The sequence below is a fragment of the Microcaecilia unicolor genome, chromosome 2 (genome assembly GCF_901765095.1).
Source record: "Microcaecilia unicolor chromosome 2, aMicUni1.1, whole genome shotgun sequence".
In the NCBI taxonomy this organism is placed as follows: Eukaryota; Metazoa; Chordata; class Amphibia; order Gymnophiona; family Siphonopidae; genus Microcaecilia; species Microcaecilia unicolor.
The window spans coordinates 407,050,844-407,065,458 of NC_044032.1; the positions used below are offsets into that span (position 1 = coordinate 407,050,844).

General features: G+C 41.9%; 1 protein-coding gene across 1 annotated transcript in view; it reads left to right on the forward strand.

Annotated features, from left to right (window-relative positions):
* The window catches only part of LOC115462111 (E3 ISG15--protein ligase HERC5-like), a 178,594-nt gene that overhangs the window by 133,543 nt on the left and 30,436 nt on the right, over positions 1 to 14,615 (forward strand). The window contains exons 19-20 of the mRNA XM_030192148.1: positions 7,901 to 8,067; positions 11,125 to 11,185. Of these exons, the coding sequence (XP_030048008.1) occupies positions 7,901 to 8,067; positions 11,125 to 11,185 (228 nt within the window). The remainder of the gene's footprint in view (positions 1 to 7,900; positions 8,068 to 11,124; positions 11,186 to 14,615) is intronic.

Below are 14,615 nucleotides of genomic sequence, written 5' to 3' on the forward strand. Positions count from 1 at the left end.
TTGAGACTGTATTGTAATTGGTTTTAATGAGCAATAGTAGGCTATAATTGGCCTTAATTGGTACAAATTAGCAGGTATGCGTGCCCGTAGTATTCTTATTTTAACTTTATATTTATTGCATTCAAAATATTACAAGCACATAATGTGTGAGACATAGAAATATACACTAACCGAAAAAAAGGTTTTAAAAAAGAAAGAAAATAATTTTAAACAATAGGAAAAAGAAACCAAGTGTATATTTATTTATTTGTATTTTGCTCACACCTTTTTCAGCAGTAGCTCAAGGTGAATTACATTCAAGTACACTGGGTATTTCTCTGTCCCTGGAGGGTCTCACAATCTAATTTTGTACCTGAGGCAATGGTGAGTTAAGTGACTTGCCCAAGATCACAAGGAGTAGCAGCAGGATTTGAGCTGGCCACCTCTGGGTATCAAGACCGGTGCTCTAACCAATAGGCCACTCCTCTCTATAAGTCTCCAATATAAATCCTAGTCAGTACTCTTAAGTTGTGTGCTCAAATTTCAGAGCGTGCAACTTCAAGCGAGTGTGGTCCTGGGAAGGTCAGGTCATGGTGTGTAAGGCAGTTAACGTGCGTGATTTATAGAATACTACTGTTTATGTGTCTTAACTGCCTACAGAGTCAGGGATGGATCAACAGGGGCTATCCAGGGAATTCTTCACTATCATTACAGGAAGGCTCTCTCACTAAGGCATTTATTTATTCCTTTTTGAAGGAATTCATTCAAAGCAGTGTATAGTAAGAATAAACCAAACATAAGCAATAGACAATTGCAGCAGTAAAATTATTCAAATAACAATGCAAAGTATTGCATACAGGCTCATTTTCAAAAGAGAAAAACATCCAAAAAATGACATAAGTCTGCATTTGGACGTTTATCTCACAAAAACGTCCAAATTAGTGTTTTCAAAACCTCTTTTTAGACTTTTTTCTCTGAGTTCCGTCAGAAGAATGTCTAAATCTCAAGGGGACGTGTTGAAGGCGGGACTTGAGCATTCCTAAGACTTGGACATCTTTCAGCCATAATGGAACAAAACAAAAATGTCCAAGACTAAAACTTAGACGTTTTGAGCTACACCTGAATAGCACACAGGTCCTTGGAGTAGTCTAGTAGTGGTGCAGTGCACTGCAGACAGGTGGACCAAGGCTTCTACCTCCCCCTAGTTCTTTCTTAAACTTGTGGAGGAAACTGTGAGCCCTCCAAAACCCACCAGCAGACAAGGTAATGGAGCAATGGTGAGATGTGTACCTGGGAGCATTTTATAAAGTCCGCTGCAGTGCCCCCAAGGATGCCCTATTGCTTTCCTGGGATGTCACTTTTCCACTATTCTACCTGATGCCAAGCTTTCTATAACATCTAAGCCTTGCATATATTGTTGGGCTTTGAATTCAGATCTATAGATGAAAAGGAGGTCTCATATATCTAAATACCAGAGTGCTATTTTTCCATATTTCATAGCAAGAGTGTACATTCCCTAATTACCTGTCCCAATGCAACTGATGCTTTTACCTCTTCAGTGCATGTAAATGGTTTCATCCCTGTGTGGATTCTCTGATGCCATGTGAGGCTTTATTTCCAACCAAAGCTTTTACCACACTCAGGACATGTAAATGGTTTCACTCCTGTGTGTATTCTCTGGTGCATTGTGAAGTTTATCTTCTGACCAAAGCTTTTACCAGACTCTATACATGCAAATGGTTTCTCTCCTGTGTGGACTTTCTGATGCACTTTGAGATTTACATTACAACCAAAGCTTTTACCACACTTAGAACATGTGAATGGTTTCACTCTAGTGTGGATTTTCTTGTGCATTTTGTACGTTTTGCATTTGGATGTTTTTTGTTTGAAAATGTACCAAAAAATAAAACATCCAAATCACAAAACGTTTTTCCAAACAGCATTTTCAAAAGGAAAAGATAGACTTTTTTTTTGTAGAAAATGACTTTTCCTGTTCTGATTTTGGACATTTTACAAAAAATGTCAGACTTAGATGTCATATCCAAAATTGCCCCTTGTGCATTTGACTTGCCCAAAGTCACAAGGAGCAGCAGTGGGAATTGAACCCGTGTTACCAGGATCAAAGCCCGCTGCACTAACCATTAAGCCACTCCTCCTCTGTTTTGGGCATTTTGCATTTGGACATTTTTTGTTCGAAAACGGATTAAAAAAAAAAAGACGTCCAAATCACAAGGCGTCCATAGCATTTTCGAAAATAAAAGATAGACGTCTTATCTTTTTCGAAAATGACCTTCTTTCCTGTTCAGAATTTGGATGTTTTGTAAAACGTCCAAATTCTGATTTAGACGTTCCATCGAAAATGCCCCTCATAGTATACTACTTACAATGTCAACACGATATGTAATTAAACATTTTTTTTTCCTCTACCTTTTATGTTTCATCATTTTTTATTAATGACACTACAATATCATATAACTTACAGCCAATAACGTCAACATTTCAAATGCCAAAATATTCAACATAACAGTAATAACATTGCATGGAGTATCATTAATTATTATTTTCATTTTATCCCTCCCCCCACGGTCCTCTCCATCTCCCCGCCCCCCTCCCTCCCCTCTCCCTCAATATGTCATTCTTGTAATTTGTCATGTTTATGGTGAGTGTTTGTCCTTTATTATGTATCTATCTTAACCTCGGGATTCGGGTCCTTACTTCCCCTCCCCCCCTTTCCCGTTAGCATGGTTCGGCCTTAATTCAGCCTATCTCCTCCATTACCCCATGGCAACCCATTCAGCACTTGACTTCTTGCTCTCGGTGAGATCACGTTTATATATTGTCCCCAAACAGTCAAGAATCTCACTTGACTTTTTGGCGTCAATCGCACTCCTCTCGCCTCCCATAACATTAGTTGGTGCAGTTTATTCCTCCAATACCAGTAAGAGGGAGGTGTAGCCATTACCCAATGATTCATTATGCATTTTTTCCCTACTGTACAAGATTTGCTCAATAACAGCCGTTCCCCCTGAGTCCCCACACCCCACTGTTCAGGTGTGCTTAGCAGCATTCTATCAAATGTGATAAGAGCCTGAGACCTAGTTATCTCCCTCACAAATTTGCCTATTCTCCACAAAAAGGTCTTAATGAACCTACATTGCCATAGGCAGTGTACAAGATTAGCACCCCCCCCCCCCCGTCCGCATTTTAAGCAATTATCAGTCGTTATCGCCTGTGCGTAGAACGCTCTTCTGGGTGAAAGGTAAGCCATGTAATAAAACATTTTAATAGACAGCGTAGGGTATAAGCAAAGATGGAACGTATAGACAGGTAAGATAGAGTAATAAGAGTAAGAAAATAAGGGGATTACGAAAGTTGTATATGATGACAGGTGTTTGAATATTATCTTAGCTAGGGTAGGAGTGGATAAATATATCCTAATATAGTACATGCAGCCAATGGCATGCGTGTGTGTGTGAGATTAACAAGGTAGTTACTTCTTCCATTAAAGGCCTGGTTGAAGATCTAAGCTTTCACCTGCTTCCTGAAGTAGAGATAGTGGAGATTTTGTGACATATTCATTGAGTTGGCATAAATGCTTGCGCCAAAAGTTAAGCACATAAATGCAGTCTTATGCTGGTGTATTTTAAAAGCAGTTTGGTGCACAATTGCTGTTGGAAAAGTTCATGCATGGCGCCCATCATCTTTAGGCGACCTTTCGAGAATTACCCCCTATCTGGATAATGCCTCTGACTAACCTTACAGAGCATCTCTGTACTGTTTAGAGGGGGATAATATGATAACAGTGCACCTACATGTAGATACCCAGAGGGCACCTGATGAGCGTATATTCTGTAAAAGAAAGGGTACTACCCTAACATATGTGATACATGCATGTGCATGTAGGTCAACCGTAGAGCTGGCTTAGGTGCCTATGATAGTCAATAATTAGTGGGTCCTTGACTGAGATAAATTCAACTTTTGAAATGAAGATATAAGAATAAGAGTAATAGAATGATTTGCACAATAAATATATAAATAAGAAATAAAGATACAAATTAGTGGACTAGGGAGGAGGCAGGCAAATCCTGGGTGAACTTGAAACCGTGTGAAACGAGTTGCTACTAGGTCCAGTTTTAACTTGTGAACTGTGGCTATAAATGGTAACTTTTAGTGTTGAGTGTATAAATTGTTTAAGTGTCTATGATTCACTATGCAGTTTATAGTATTCTGTAACGTACGCACAAATGTGCAGCCCACCCAGAGCAAAACAAAAGGAAGAGCAAACCTCACGTGAATGTAAGAAACAAACAAAGCAGTGAGGTAGATCCAAGGAGGATATCAAGTAGTCTTTATTGGAAAACAGCTAAAAGACGACCCTACATGGTCATGTTATGGCACAAAAGGCCTGCCTCAGGGGTTTGGTGACTCTACATAGAAACAAACATGCACATGTAAAAATCAACAAGACCATATGGTAAATAAATAGTTGAACAGATAAATGAATATTCAAATGGGACAATAAGATTCAAGTAAATAATAAAACATATATTCAATCATAAAGTAAAGTGACAAATGATATTACAAAAGGTATTGGTATATAAGAGTAAATACTGTAAAGATTAAATTAAGAGGAAGAAAATATAAGGGTACAGGTCAATAAAATGTACATATGTTTTGTATGGATGAGAAAATAAGTTTAAAAATACAGAGAAACACAAACTATGAAAATACATCTGATGTTATAACAGAAATGCTTAACAACAAGATGGTTGTCAAAGTTCTTGCTGTGTGATCCTTGTAATATCTAAATAAAACGTGAGAAATACTTCATACATTTAGATTTAACAGCAGCCTTATGGAGAATATGCAAATGTGAGTGGAATTGAGGTGCACTCTCTGTGTGAAACGGGGCTTAAACCATTACAAAAGTGGTAGTTGCAGCTTTACTTATGGTTAGAAAGACCGTTGCAGATAGCAGGGTGTTGGAGGCTGGGGAAGGGGAGCAGCTAGAGCATTGTGAATCACACAGGAAGGCTAATGTACTCCTTTGCTATAGAATTGCTTTGCTCCTGGGATGGGGAAACTCAGGTGGTGAGGGTTCTGCTACTCTAAAATCAATGTTATTTGAATTTTAAACTAATCTGAACTCCAGTTTGGGTGCCTTTGGCATAGGATAGGTAAAAATAAATAAATAAAATAAACAAGAGCTGTAGAATGAATGCTGTTACGAAACACCTAGCCACCCTCCTGGGGTTACCTCGCAGCCACTTACAGGGTTTATCCCCAGCACAGCTCAGGTCCACCTGCACCTGCCACTTGTGCTCTACACTAGCACCCTCCTCCCACTGACTGGGTCACAACCCTCTGGGCGAGTCTTCCGCTCTCAAATTATCCCCAATGATTTCTAGGTTACCGGGGCCACATTCCCAGTGGTCCCACAGTTCCAACACACAAACCACAAGAATTCTTTATCAGTCCAGACAAAGAGGCAATAAACTGAAACTGTTTATTGTCTTGAAAATTGAACAGTATACAAAAATATGCAATCAGCAAACAATAACAGGTAACTGAAATATGGATCAATTATAACACTAACTAAACATTTGTTTACTTTCTAAAAAGTACCTGGGAAGATCAGGACATATTACTGTTTGTTTACTAAACCTCAGCACTTTTTGTCCTGGCTAAGACTGAACTCAAAACTAGTAACTTCTAGTTAGCTTCAAACTCCAGGCCAGTCAGAGCCCAGAACACAACATTTCAGCATTCATTCTCTGTAACAGCTTTACAGCAGAGAAACACCACCTGCTGGCCAAATAGGAGAAATACACTTCCAAGACATAATTAATTCAGGAAAATAGGAAAATATCCAATACATTTTTCAGGTTTAATACACACAGTTTCTTCACAAGGTGTAAATTCCAATATCGATCTGTTAGGGCATCAATGTTTTTTCCTCTTTAGGAGTGGTGGAGTGGCCTAGTGGTTAGGGTGGTGGACTTTGGTCCTGAGGAACTGAGTTCGATTCCCACTTCAGGCACAGGCATCTCCTTGTGACTCTGGGCAAGTCACTTAACCCTCCATTGCCCCATGTAAGCCGCATTGAGCCTGCCATGAGTGGGAAAGCGCGGGGTACAAATGTAATTAAAAAAAAATAGGGAATAAACTTGTATATTCTAGGCATGCTCTAGTCCTTCCCAAATCACAACCAGACCACACTCCCTTGCCATTTGCACACACTTGGGTTTCAGATGTTGTAACCGGGTCACCCTTCCAGATGGGACCAAGGCTGTCCCTGCTTAGCTTTGGCTGATTCTCGTGAGCTGAGCTCTTTTGTACACTTCCTGGATCAGACTGGCTTCCTTTCACTCAGTCTCTCCCTCCGTTGGTCAGGGTCAGTATAGCCCTTCGTTTATTTCTTTCTCCACCCGCTCCCAGAGACTTTAACACACTTAAAGTTCTTAGAAAAATCCTAGGCTTTATTGTTCAAGCTCTTTAAACACAGTATCCGCTGTGACTTGCATCAGTTCCTCCAGCATGAATAGTTCAGCTTATTATTAACGGTCATTATTTCCAGCAAAGTTCAGTCCTATTTTCCACATGACAGTTGCCAACTCTGCTAACCCCACAGCACTATCTTTTATAAGCAGACAGTTTCTGGGTTAGTTGTTTCCACCAGCCTTTTCTCCACTGGCTCACTTTAGCCTCCCCCAACATCTACAGTCTTGGCAGTACAGAGGCCACAAAAGCTTTTACCTTTTCTCCTCAAGTCTGAGCCAAACCAGCCACTTCCATCTCCTCCTCCTCCTCTCCTTCTCCCCCCACTTCCTCTTTATTGCATTCCATCTCTTCCTCCTCCCTCATTTCCCCCAGCTGTATCTCATTCTGTGGCTCAGAACTCATCTCTCAATCATTCACTTCCCCCTCCCCCTCCTGGGAGTCCAGCTGACCCTGCAATGGCTTCTGGGGAGATTAGTTTTTCCCCTGAACTAGCGATTTCACCGATGGTTTGGCCACCAGAGGGCGAACTGCTCGCTTAGCAGGGCAGAATGAGTAAGGACGCTGACTTTTAAAGGAACAGTCACTCCTCTTTCTTCGTCCCAGCACTATAGATTATTCACAATGTGCATATCCTGGCGTTGTAAAATAGGGAGTTAAGGGTCATGGACTTGATATACCGCCTTTCTATGGTGCAACCAAAGCGGTTTACATATTCTGTGCAGGTACTTTTTCTGTCCCTTCTGGGCTCACAATCGTAAGTTTTGTACCTGGAGCAATGGAAGATTAAGTGACTTGCCCAGAGTCACAAGGAGCTGTAGTGGGAATTGAACCCATTTCCCCAGGATCTCAGGCCACAACACTAACCATTAGGCTACTGCAGTTAATACCGTACTTTGTTTTGTTATTTGAATATTTTTACTGATGTAATTGTTGCTTATGTTTGACAAAGAGGCACATTTTCAAAGCACTTAGATTTATAAAGTTGCATTGTAACCTATGGAACTTTGTAAGTCTAAGTGCTTTGAAAATAAGCCCCTTATTCTTGCTGTACACCACCTTGAGTGAATTCCTTAAAAAAAAAGGCGGTAAATAAATCTGAATTAATAAATAAAATCTAAAACATGAGTACCCCTTCTAAAATGACTGCCTAAATGTGATAAAATTCAGTAGAAACTGAGAAGGAGCTATTTTATAGCTGTTGTAATCTAAAATGCAAAAATGTTAAGTACTCCACATATTAACCTGGATGCCGAGGTCTCGAATTCCTTTAAACTCTTGTGCCTTAATGTGGCAATGACCAGCCCAAGATCAGAGGACAGACTGGAGAGTTTGTAAGGGGACGAAACACTATTTGTTTATATTACTGGAACACAGTAACAGAGGACTGTAATTTACAAATCATGTTTGTTTTTTTTAATAGGATCCAGCAGGCAGTGACACCTTTTTCATGATTGGGATACTCATGGGCATGGCCCTGTTTAATGCCTGCATAGCTGACTTCCACTTCCCACTGGCTCTCTATAAAAAGCTTCTCAATGTGCCACCGACATTGGAAGACCTAAAAGAACTATCCCCAACAGTAGCAAGGTACCAGTAGCAGGCTTGTGTCTATTTCTTCTGCATATTTTATCATTTAACATATTGCATTCTTCTGGGAGACATGAATATTCATTTAGAAAGTTGCCAGGATACAGATGTCTCTGATTTTAAACATTTTTTTTTGCAGTCTCTTGGTTTTTATTTGCCACATTCAAAAAACAAATCATACAAAAAAGATCAATAAGCTGCCAAGTGGACTTAAAAATGAGCGTTATGCGCAAATATTTAAGCAACATCTGAAAGCACATTTGTTATGCTTAGTGCATTATGGGCCTCTTTTACAAAGCTGCACTACCAATTCCCAGTGCAGCAAATGAGAGGAAGTCCATTCAGTTCCTGTGTGCTTCCTCTCATTTGCCATGCGGGAATCACTAGCTCGGCTTTATAAAAGAAGCCCTATGTACCCACTGGTTCTATATTTGTTGAATTATTGTACTTTAAGTCCTTAATTGATTTAACAACTACAGGCTGCATTGAGAAAAGAAACTGTGGTTTTCATCTTCTAAAACAGCAGTAATAAATAGAGAGAGAGTGAGTCCTGTAACCTTGCTGTCTTTGCTATGACTCTGGGAGGGCTATTTAGGGTAAATTTAATTAGCCATTTTTTTCTGGAATAGTTAGAAAAAGTAAAGGTATTTTGATAAATAAATCCAAGCAAACTCTTATAGAGCTCTTGGATAAAAAATAAAATAAGAACAATTAACAATTTGTTAGAGAACAGGGTTTTTTTTCATTTGAGTTTTTGAGATAGAGTAGTAGATTTCTTGGAACTGGACTGCAGACAGTAGCTGTCAATTTAAGAAGTAGGTACCCAACAAAAGAAAGACCAAGAAAGAAGATATAATCAAGGAAGCAGGAAGACTTTAGCTAAATTTTACTCTACATTAAACATAGAGAGAAAAGAAAAAAAAACAGTGTAGTAAAAGAACAGAAAGGAAACTCAGGGGCCCTTTAGGGGCCCTTTTACAAACTGAAAAATGGCCTGTGGTAGTGTAGATGCCTGTTTTGGGCGCACCTGTAAAAAATGCCATTTTTTAATTTTTGCCGAAAATGGACGTGTGGCAAAATGAAAATTGCCACGCGTCCATTTTGGGTCTGAGACCTTACCACCAGCCATTGACTTAGCAGTAAAGTCTCGCGCAGTAACCGGGCGGTAATGACCTACACACGTCAAATGCCACTTGGCATGCATCTGATACGTGCATCCGAAAATAAAAATTATTTTTCTGACACGTATCAGACACGTGCCAAAAATGAAATTACCACAAGAGCCACACAGTAGCCAGGCGGTAACTCCATTTTGGCGTGTGTTGGGTGCGCATAGATGCTTACATGGCTTAGTAAAAGGGCCTCTTGGAGTAGGGAAGAGAAAAAAATGACCTGATTTTGCTCAAGGGTAGTGTTGATAACCTGTAAAAAAACAACAACAAAAAATGTACGCAAAGTATCAAATCTATTTTTTAAAGTTAAACTAAAGGTATCAGATTACTTTTATCTAATACTTTAATATACTTATCTGACCAAGGGCCCTGTTTACTAAGCAGCGTTATAGGCGCATTAACATTTTTATTGTTCATTAAGCATGTATGTGCCTACAATATCCCTATAGGCGCCTATATGATTAGCACACGTGCTAAGTGTAGCCGTACTAAAAACACTAACACACCTTAGTAAACAGGGCCCCAAATGTTGCAAGTTGTCATTTTCTGAATTTATTCCTAAAACCTGCAAAGAAATATTTTGTTGTGAGTTAATAAACGTTAGCATTTATTGTAAACCTCATCTATGATTCTGAGTAAGTTTATGTTAGAGTAAATTCCTCCTCTGTTTATCAGGAATAGAGTGACGGGGTTAGTTTCAAAATTGTGTATCTTGATCCCTGTTCTCTTTTAAATGTTCGCCTGAGGTAATTGTTTTGGGTAAAGTAAGGTGAGCATTGAACTCTTGGGGGTGAGGTCACAGTACCCTTAACTGGAATAAAGTCCCTCCCAAGAGCCTAGAGCAGAGGTTCTCAACCCAGTCTTTGGGAAACACCTAGCCAGTTGGGTTTTCAGGATACCCACAATGAATATGCATGAGAGAGATTTTCATGCCCTACTTCCATTATATACATATTTATCTCATGTATATTCATTGTGGGTATCCTGAAAACCCAACTGGCTAGGTGTGTCCCGAGCAGTGGGTTGAGAACCCCTGGCCTAGAGGGATCCTTGTTAAACTCCCAGTCAGAACTAAAATCCCATTTCTTCAAACAGGCTGTGTCATTGGACTCTGTTCCCTCTGTTGCTTTATTCCTGGCCTACACATCCTCTGATATGAACCATAACAACTTTTCTCTAATCCAGATGTTGTTGTAGATCAGTACATATAATTCATCAACATTTCAGCTGGCCACAGAAGGATGCCTATTCATACTGTGGAAGAAATGGACCATATACTGTTTCACAAAAGGGTTTAGTTCTGCCAAATTCTGATCCATATTTCTATTGAAAACACTAGGATTTTTCACTGTCTTTATCAAACCACAGTTTTCATTAGCAAAGCTATTGGTGTACTCAAGAAAAAGGTAGCTGAAGAAGAGCTTGTTTCACAGAATTTAAGGCTTAGAAATATTTTCTTGCACAAAGTCCTTCATTACAGTGGGAAATAAAAATAATTACATGTTTAGGAAAAAAAAAAAGGTTGTTGTGTGGTGGCTGTCACAGAGGATCTGATTTCAATTCCCAGGACAGACTTCTGCATTTAAGAACAGACAGGACTAGGGTGGTGTGGAGAGTGCGATCACAGCACCCAGGGAGCGCAAGAGTCTGTTATCACCCAGTAGTGATATCTGGTGCGATGGATCAGGGTGCACAAACAGGATCCAGAAGAAATTGCGGTTTATGGCTCCCCTGCCCCAGGACCAACCCTGCAATGGCTGGGCTAGATGGAAAGAGAGAGACAGGAGCTAAAAATGGGCTGTTTTGCATGACTCAAATGTTATTTATATCCCTTCTGTTTACCCTGGTGAATGGACTGTTTCTGCTTTGTTTTTGTGCATATCAGGAATCTCCAGCTGCTCCTTGAAGATGATGCCGATCTTGGGGACTGGAATCTGTATTTCAGTGTAAGAACATGTTTTCAAATACAACGCCTTTTAATTTTTAGACACCTTTTTATAGTAAAATATTTTTATTATTGATGCTAAAGAAGAACACTTACAAACCAGAGAGGAATGCAACAATAACAAAAATCTGCATCAATATTTTCCAACAATAATGAAGGAAAATACTATCCCTCCATCTCAAGTAGGAACATCACCATAACTGCTACACACATATGATGTCAGTGAAGGTCTGGCTTCTTATGACCTTCTACTGTCTGTAGATACAATCCTACAGTCTCAACCTTTACGAATTCCCCCCCTCCCCAACGTCCCTGCCAGAAAAAGAAAACCTCTAATACCAAGTTCACAGGGAAAACAGTGAGGTAGACACCTTTTTAAGTGAAAAATTGGTTAACGCTCAGATTGTCAGCATTGAAAATGAAGCCTTCGCATCACCCCACCTCCATATCTGAGTTTCTGCTTATTCTGAAAGAGGCAATCCTACAGGGAAGAGGAGGTATTGGGCCTCTCCCTCTCATAAGAACATAAGAATAGCCATGCTGGGTCAGACCAGTAGTCCATCTAGCCCAATATCCTGCTTCCAGCAGTGGCCAGTTCAGGTCACGTACTTGACAGAATCCCAAATAGTTGCAAGTGGCTTTCCTGTTGTTTATGGGCTTTTCCTCCAGGAACTTATCCAAACCTTTTATAAACCCCCCTCCCCTCACTTGAGTATTTCTTCTCATTTCCTACCCAATGAGGCAGTCCTTTCCACTGCCTTCTTTCCCACGTGGTCTGAATGTACAGCACTGAAATTTTCAAGGCACCCCCCCCCACACATATGGTCCAGCATTTTACCTTCTACCCCACCCCCACACATAGTCCAGCTGTTGTGGTTTTTTGGTCAGAAGTGCAAGCCCTTATGCTGCCCCACCAAGAGGGCGGCGGTCATCCAGCGTACTAGGAGCTTCACTTATACCAATCATAGTTCCCGAGGGTTGAACACTATGGTTCAGGTGACCAGTAGGACTTGAGACTACCTCTCTACCCCCGAAATCACAACCAGCATCCAGGCCAATGTATCAGCCTGCCTATCTGATATTGCTGCCTCCTCTACTGCTAATTCCAGACTCCGTTCCTTTTATCTCGCTGCTCCCCACGCCTGGAATAGACTTCCCGAGCCTGTATGTCTAGCCCTGTCTTTGGCCGTTTTCAAATCCAGGCTAAAAGCCCACCTCTTTGACGCTGCTTTTGTCTCCTAACCACTACGCACTTGCCCTGTACCTTTTATCCCCTCTTTAATTTCCTTGCCTCTTGCTTGTTCTGTCTGTCTGCCTATTTAGATTGTAAGCTCTGTGAGCAGGGACTGTCTCTTCATGTATGGTGTACAGCGCTGTGTATGCCTTGTAGCGTTATAGAAATGATAAGTAGTAGTAGTAGACTAGGCAGACAGCAATCAGACAGAGGCAGTTCTGGTCCAAGTCGTGGCAGGCGGCAATAGGCAGAGCCAGGTCCAGTCTGGCTTGTGGCAGGCAGCAATAGGCAGAGTCAGGCCGAGGTGTGGCAGGCAGCAATAGGCAGAGCCAGGTCCAGTCTGGGTTGTGGCAGGCAGCAATAGGCAGAGTCAGGCCGAGGTGTGGCAGGCAGCAATAGGCAGAGTCAGGTCCAGTCTGGGTCATGGCAGGCAGAAGTTAGACAGAGTTAGATCTGGGTCTAAGGTAGAGTCAGATCCTGTCCGGGTCGATCAGACAGTCAAGAGAAGGAGAACAAATGAAGAGGCACCAGTACACAGGTAGACTCCAAGCTGAAGCGCCAAAAAGAGGAAGGGCCCTGTAGAAAAAGGTGAGCGCATCTGACTTCGGTGCTCCACCTTGGTGATGTCATCTCGCTGCCTCCTGTCTACCACATTGCCCTTTGCCGTTCTCTGCCCCCAGGTGCTGCACCGCTGCTCAGGAAGGCTCTAACACCATGCGGCCACCAGTCCCCAGTGCGATTGGCCTCTGCTCATGGATGCTGCCCAGCAGACCAGGAGATTTCTATGTGGCACAAGTTGCAGTAAACAGGAGCAATCATGACAGTATCCCCCTCGCAATGACCCTCCTCCTTCTGGGTCCAGGTTTCAAGGGATATCTGGAGTGGAAGTTGTGAAGTAAGGTAGCAGCGTGGACGTGTGTGGTCTGCTCCCAGGAGTTGTCCTCTCAACTCTTCCAGGCAGGGGGGTGTAGCTACGGGCAGGCCTGGCCCATCCAAACTCAGCTCAGGCCTGCCCGCCCACCCACCCAAGCACAGTTGAAAAGCACACACACTGCAGCAGCCTTTTCACGATTGTTTCTACCGCATTGTCGCACCCCGGCGGTGGCCGCCCACTCAGCTGATCTCCAGTCCCACCCTACCTTTTGGGCTTTTAGCAGAGGCAGACTCGGCACAACGGCACGCACACGCAGTCTGCACTGAAATGCAGGTCGCAGCTCTTGACCTCTAGTGGTGACTCGTGCGTTACGTCCTCTTCCTTCGCTGCATGCTGCTGCTGACTCATGTTGTTCCATCCCACCTGCACGGTGCACTCAGCCTCGTTCTCGCTCGTTGTCACATAGCTGCACGCTTACTGCCAGGGGTTGAGGATGCTAGTGCGAGGATTGGAAAGGTTCTTGTTGGAGATACGATCAGTAACACTTTGCTCTGCAACCATGCAACTTTACTGTGAAGCAGCTGCCCAGCACTGCAGGTAATAAAAATTACATGATGGGTTTTTTTTTGTTTTTTGTTTTTTAAACATTGTGTAGTTTTTTTAAAATTAATCTAGCTGGGCAGTATTAAAATGTATTGTTGGAGGTGGGAATTGAGGGATTTTTCAGGGATGCAGTGGAAGCCCTTTATTTGAACCCGCAGGCTTACATCTGGGTTAATGGAGAGAGATCTGAGGTATTCTCGATAAGGCGGGGCACAAGACAGGGGTGCCCTTTATCCCCGCTACTGTTCATTCTTACATTGGATCCCTTGATACGAGCAATAGAGTCCCACCCTGAGGTGATGGGAGTGAGCTGGGGCAAGTCTACGTTCAAGGTTTCTGCATTTGCAGACCATATTCTAGTTCATCTAATGCATCCTAAGAAGTCCCTGGCGGCGCTGTTAGAATTATTTCATGAGTACGGGGATTACGCGGGCTTTAAAATCAATTTAACCAAATCCCTAGCTCTAACGGCTTCAGATGAAGTAAGACGTGAATGGGGGGAGTATTTTCCGCTGAGATGGGCTCAAAAACATATCACGTATTTGGGGGTACAGATAGCTATGCAGACTTCAGATTTTTATCATCTAAATCTCACTCGCTTGCTGGATAACATGAGAGTTAGGTTGCGAAAATGAGCGGAGCTGCCGCTCACGCTCAATGGGCGGATACAACTGTTTCGTATGGTGGAATTCCCCAGATGGCTTTACACGTTTCAGGTGT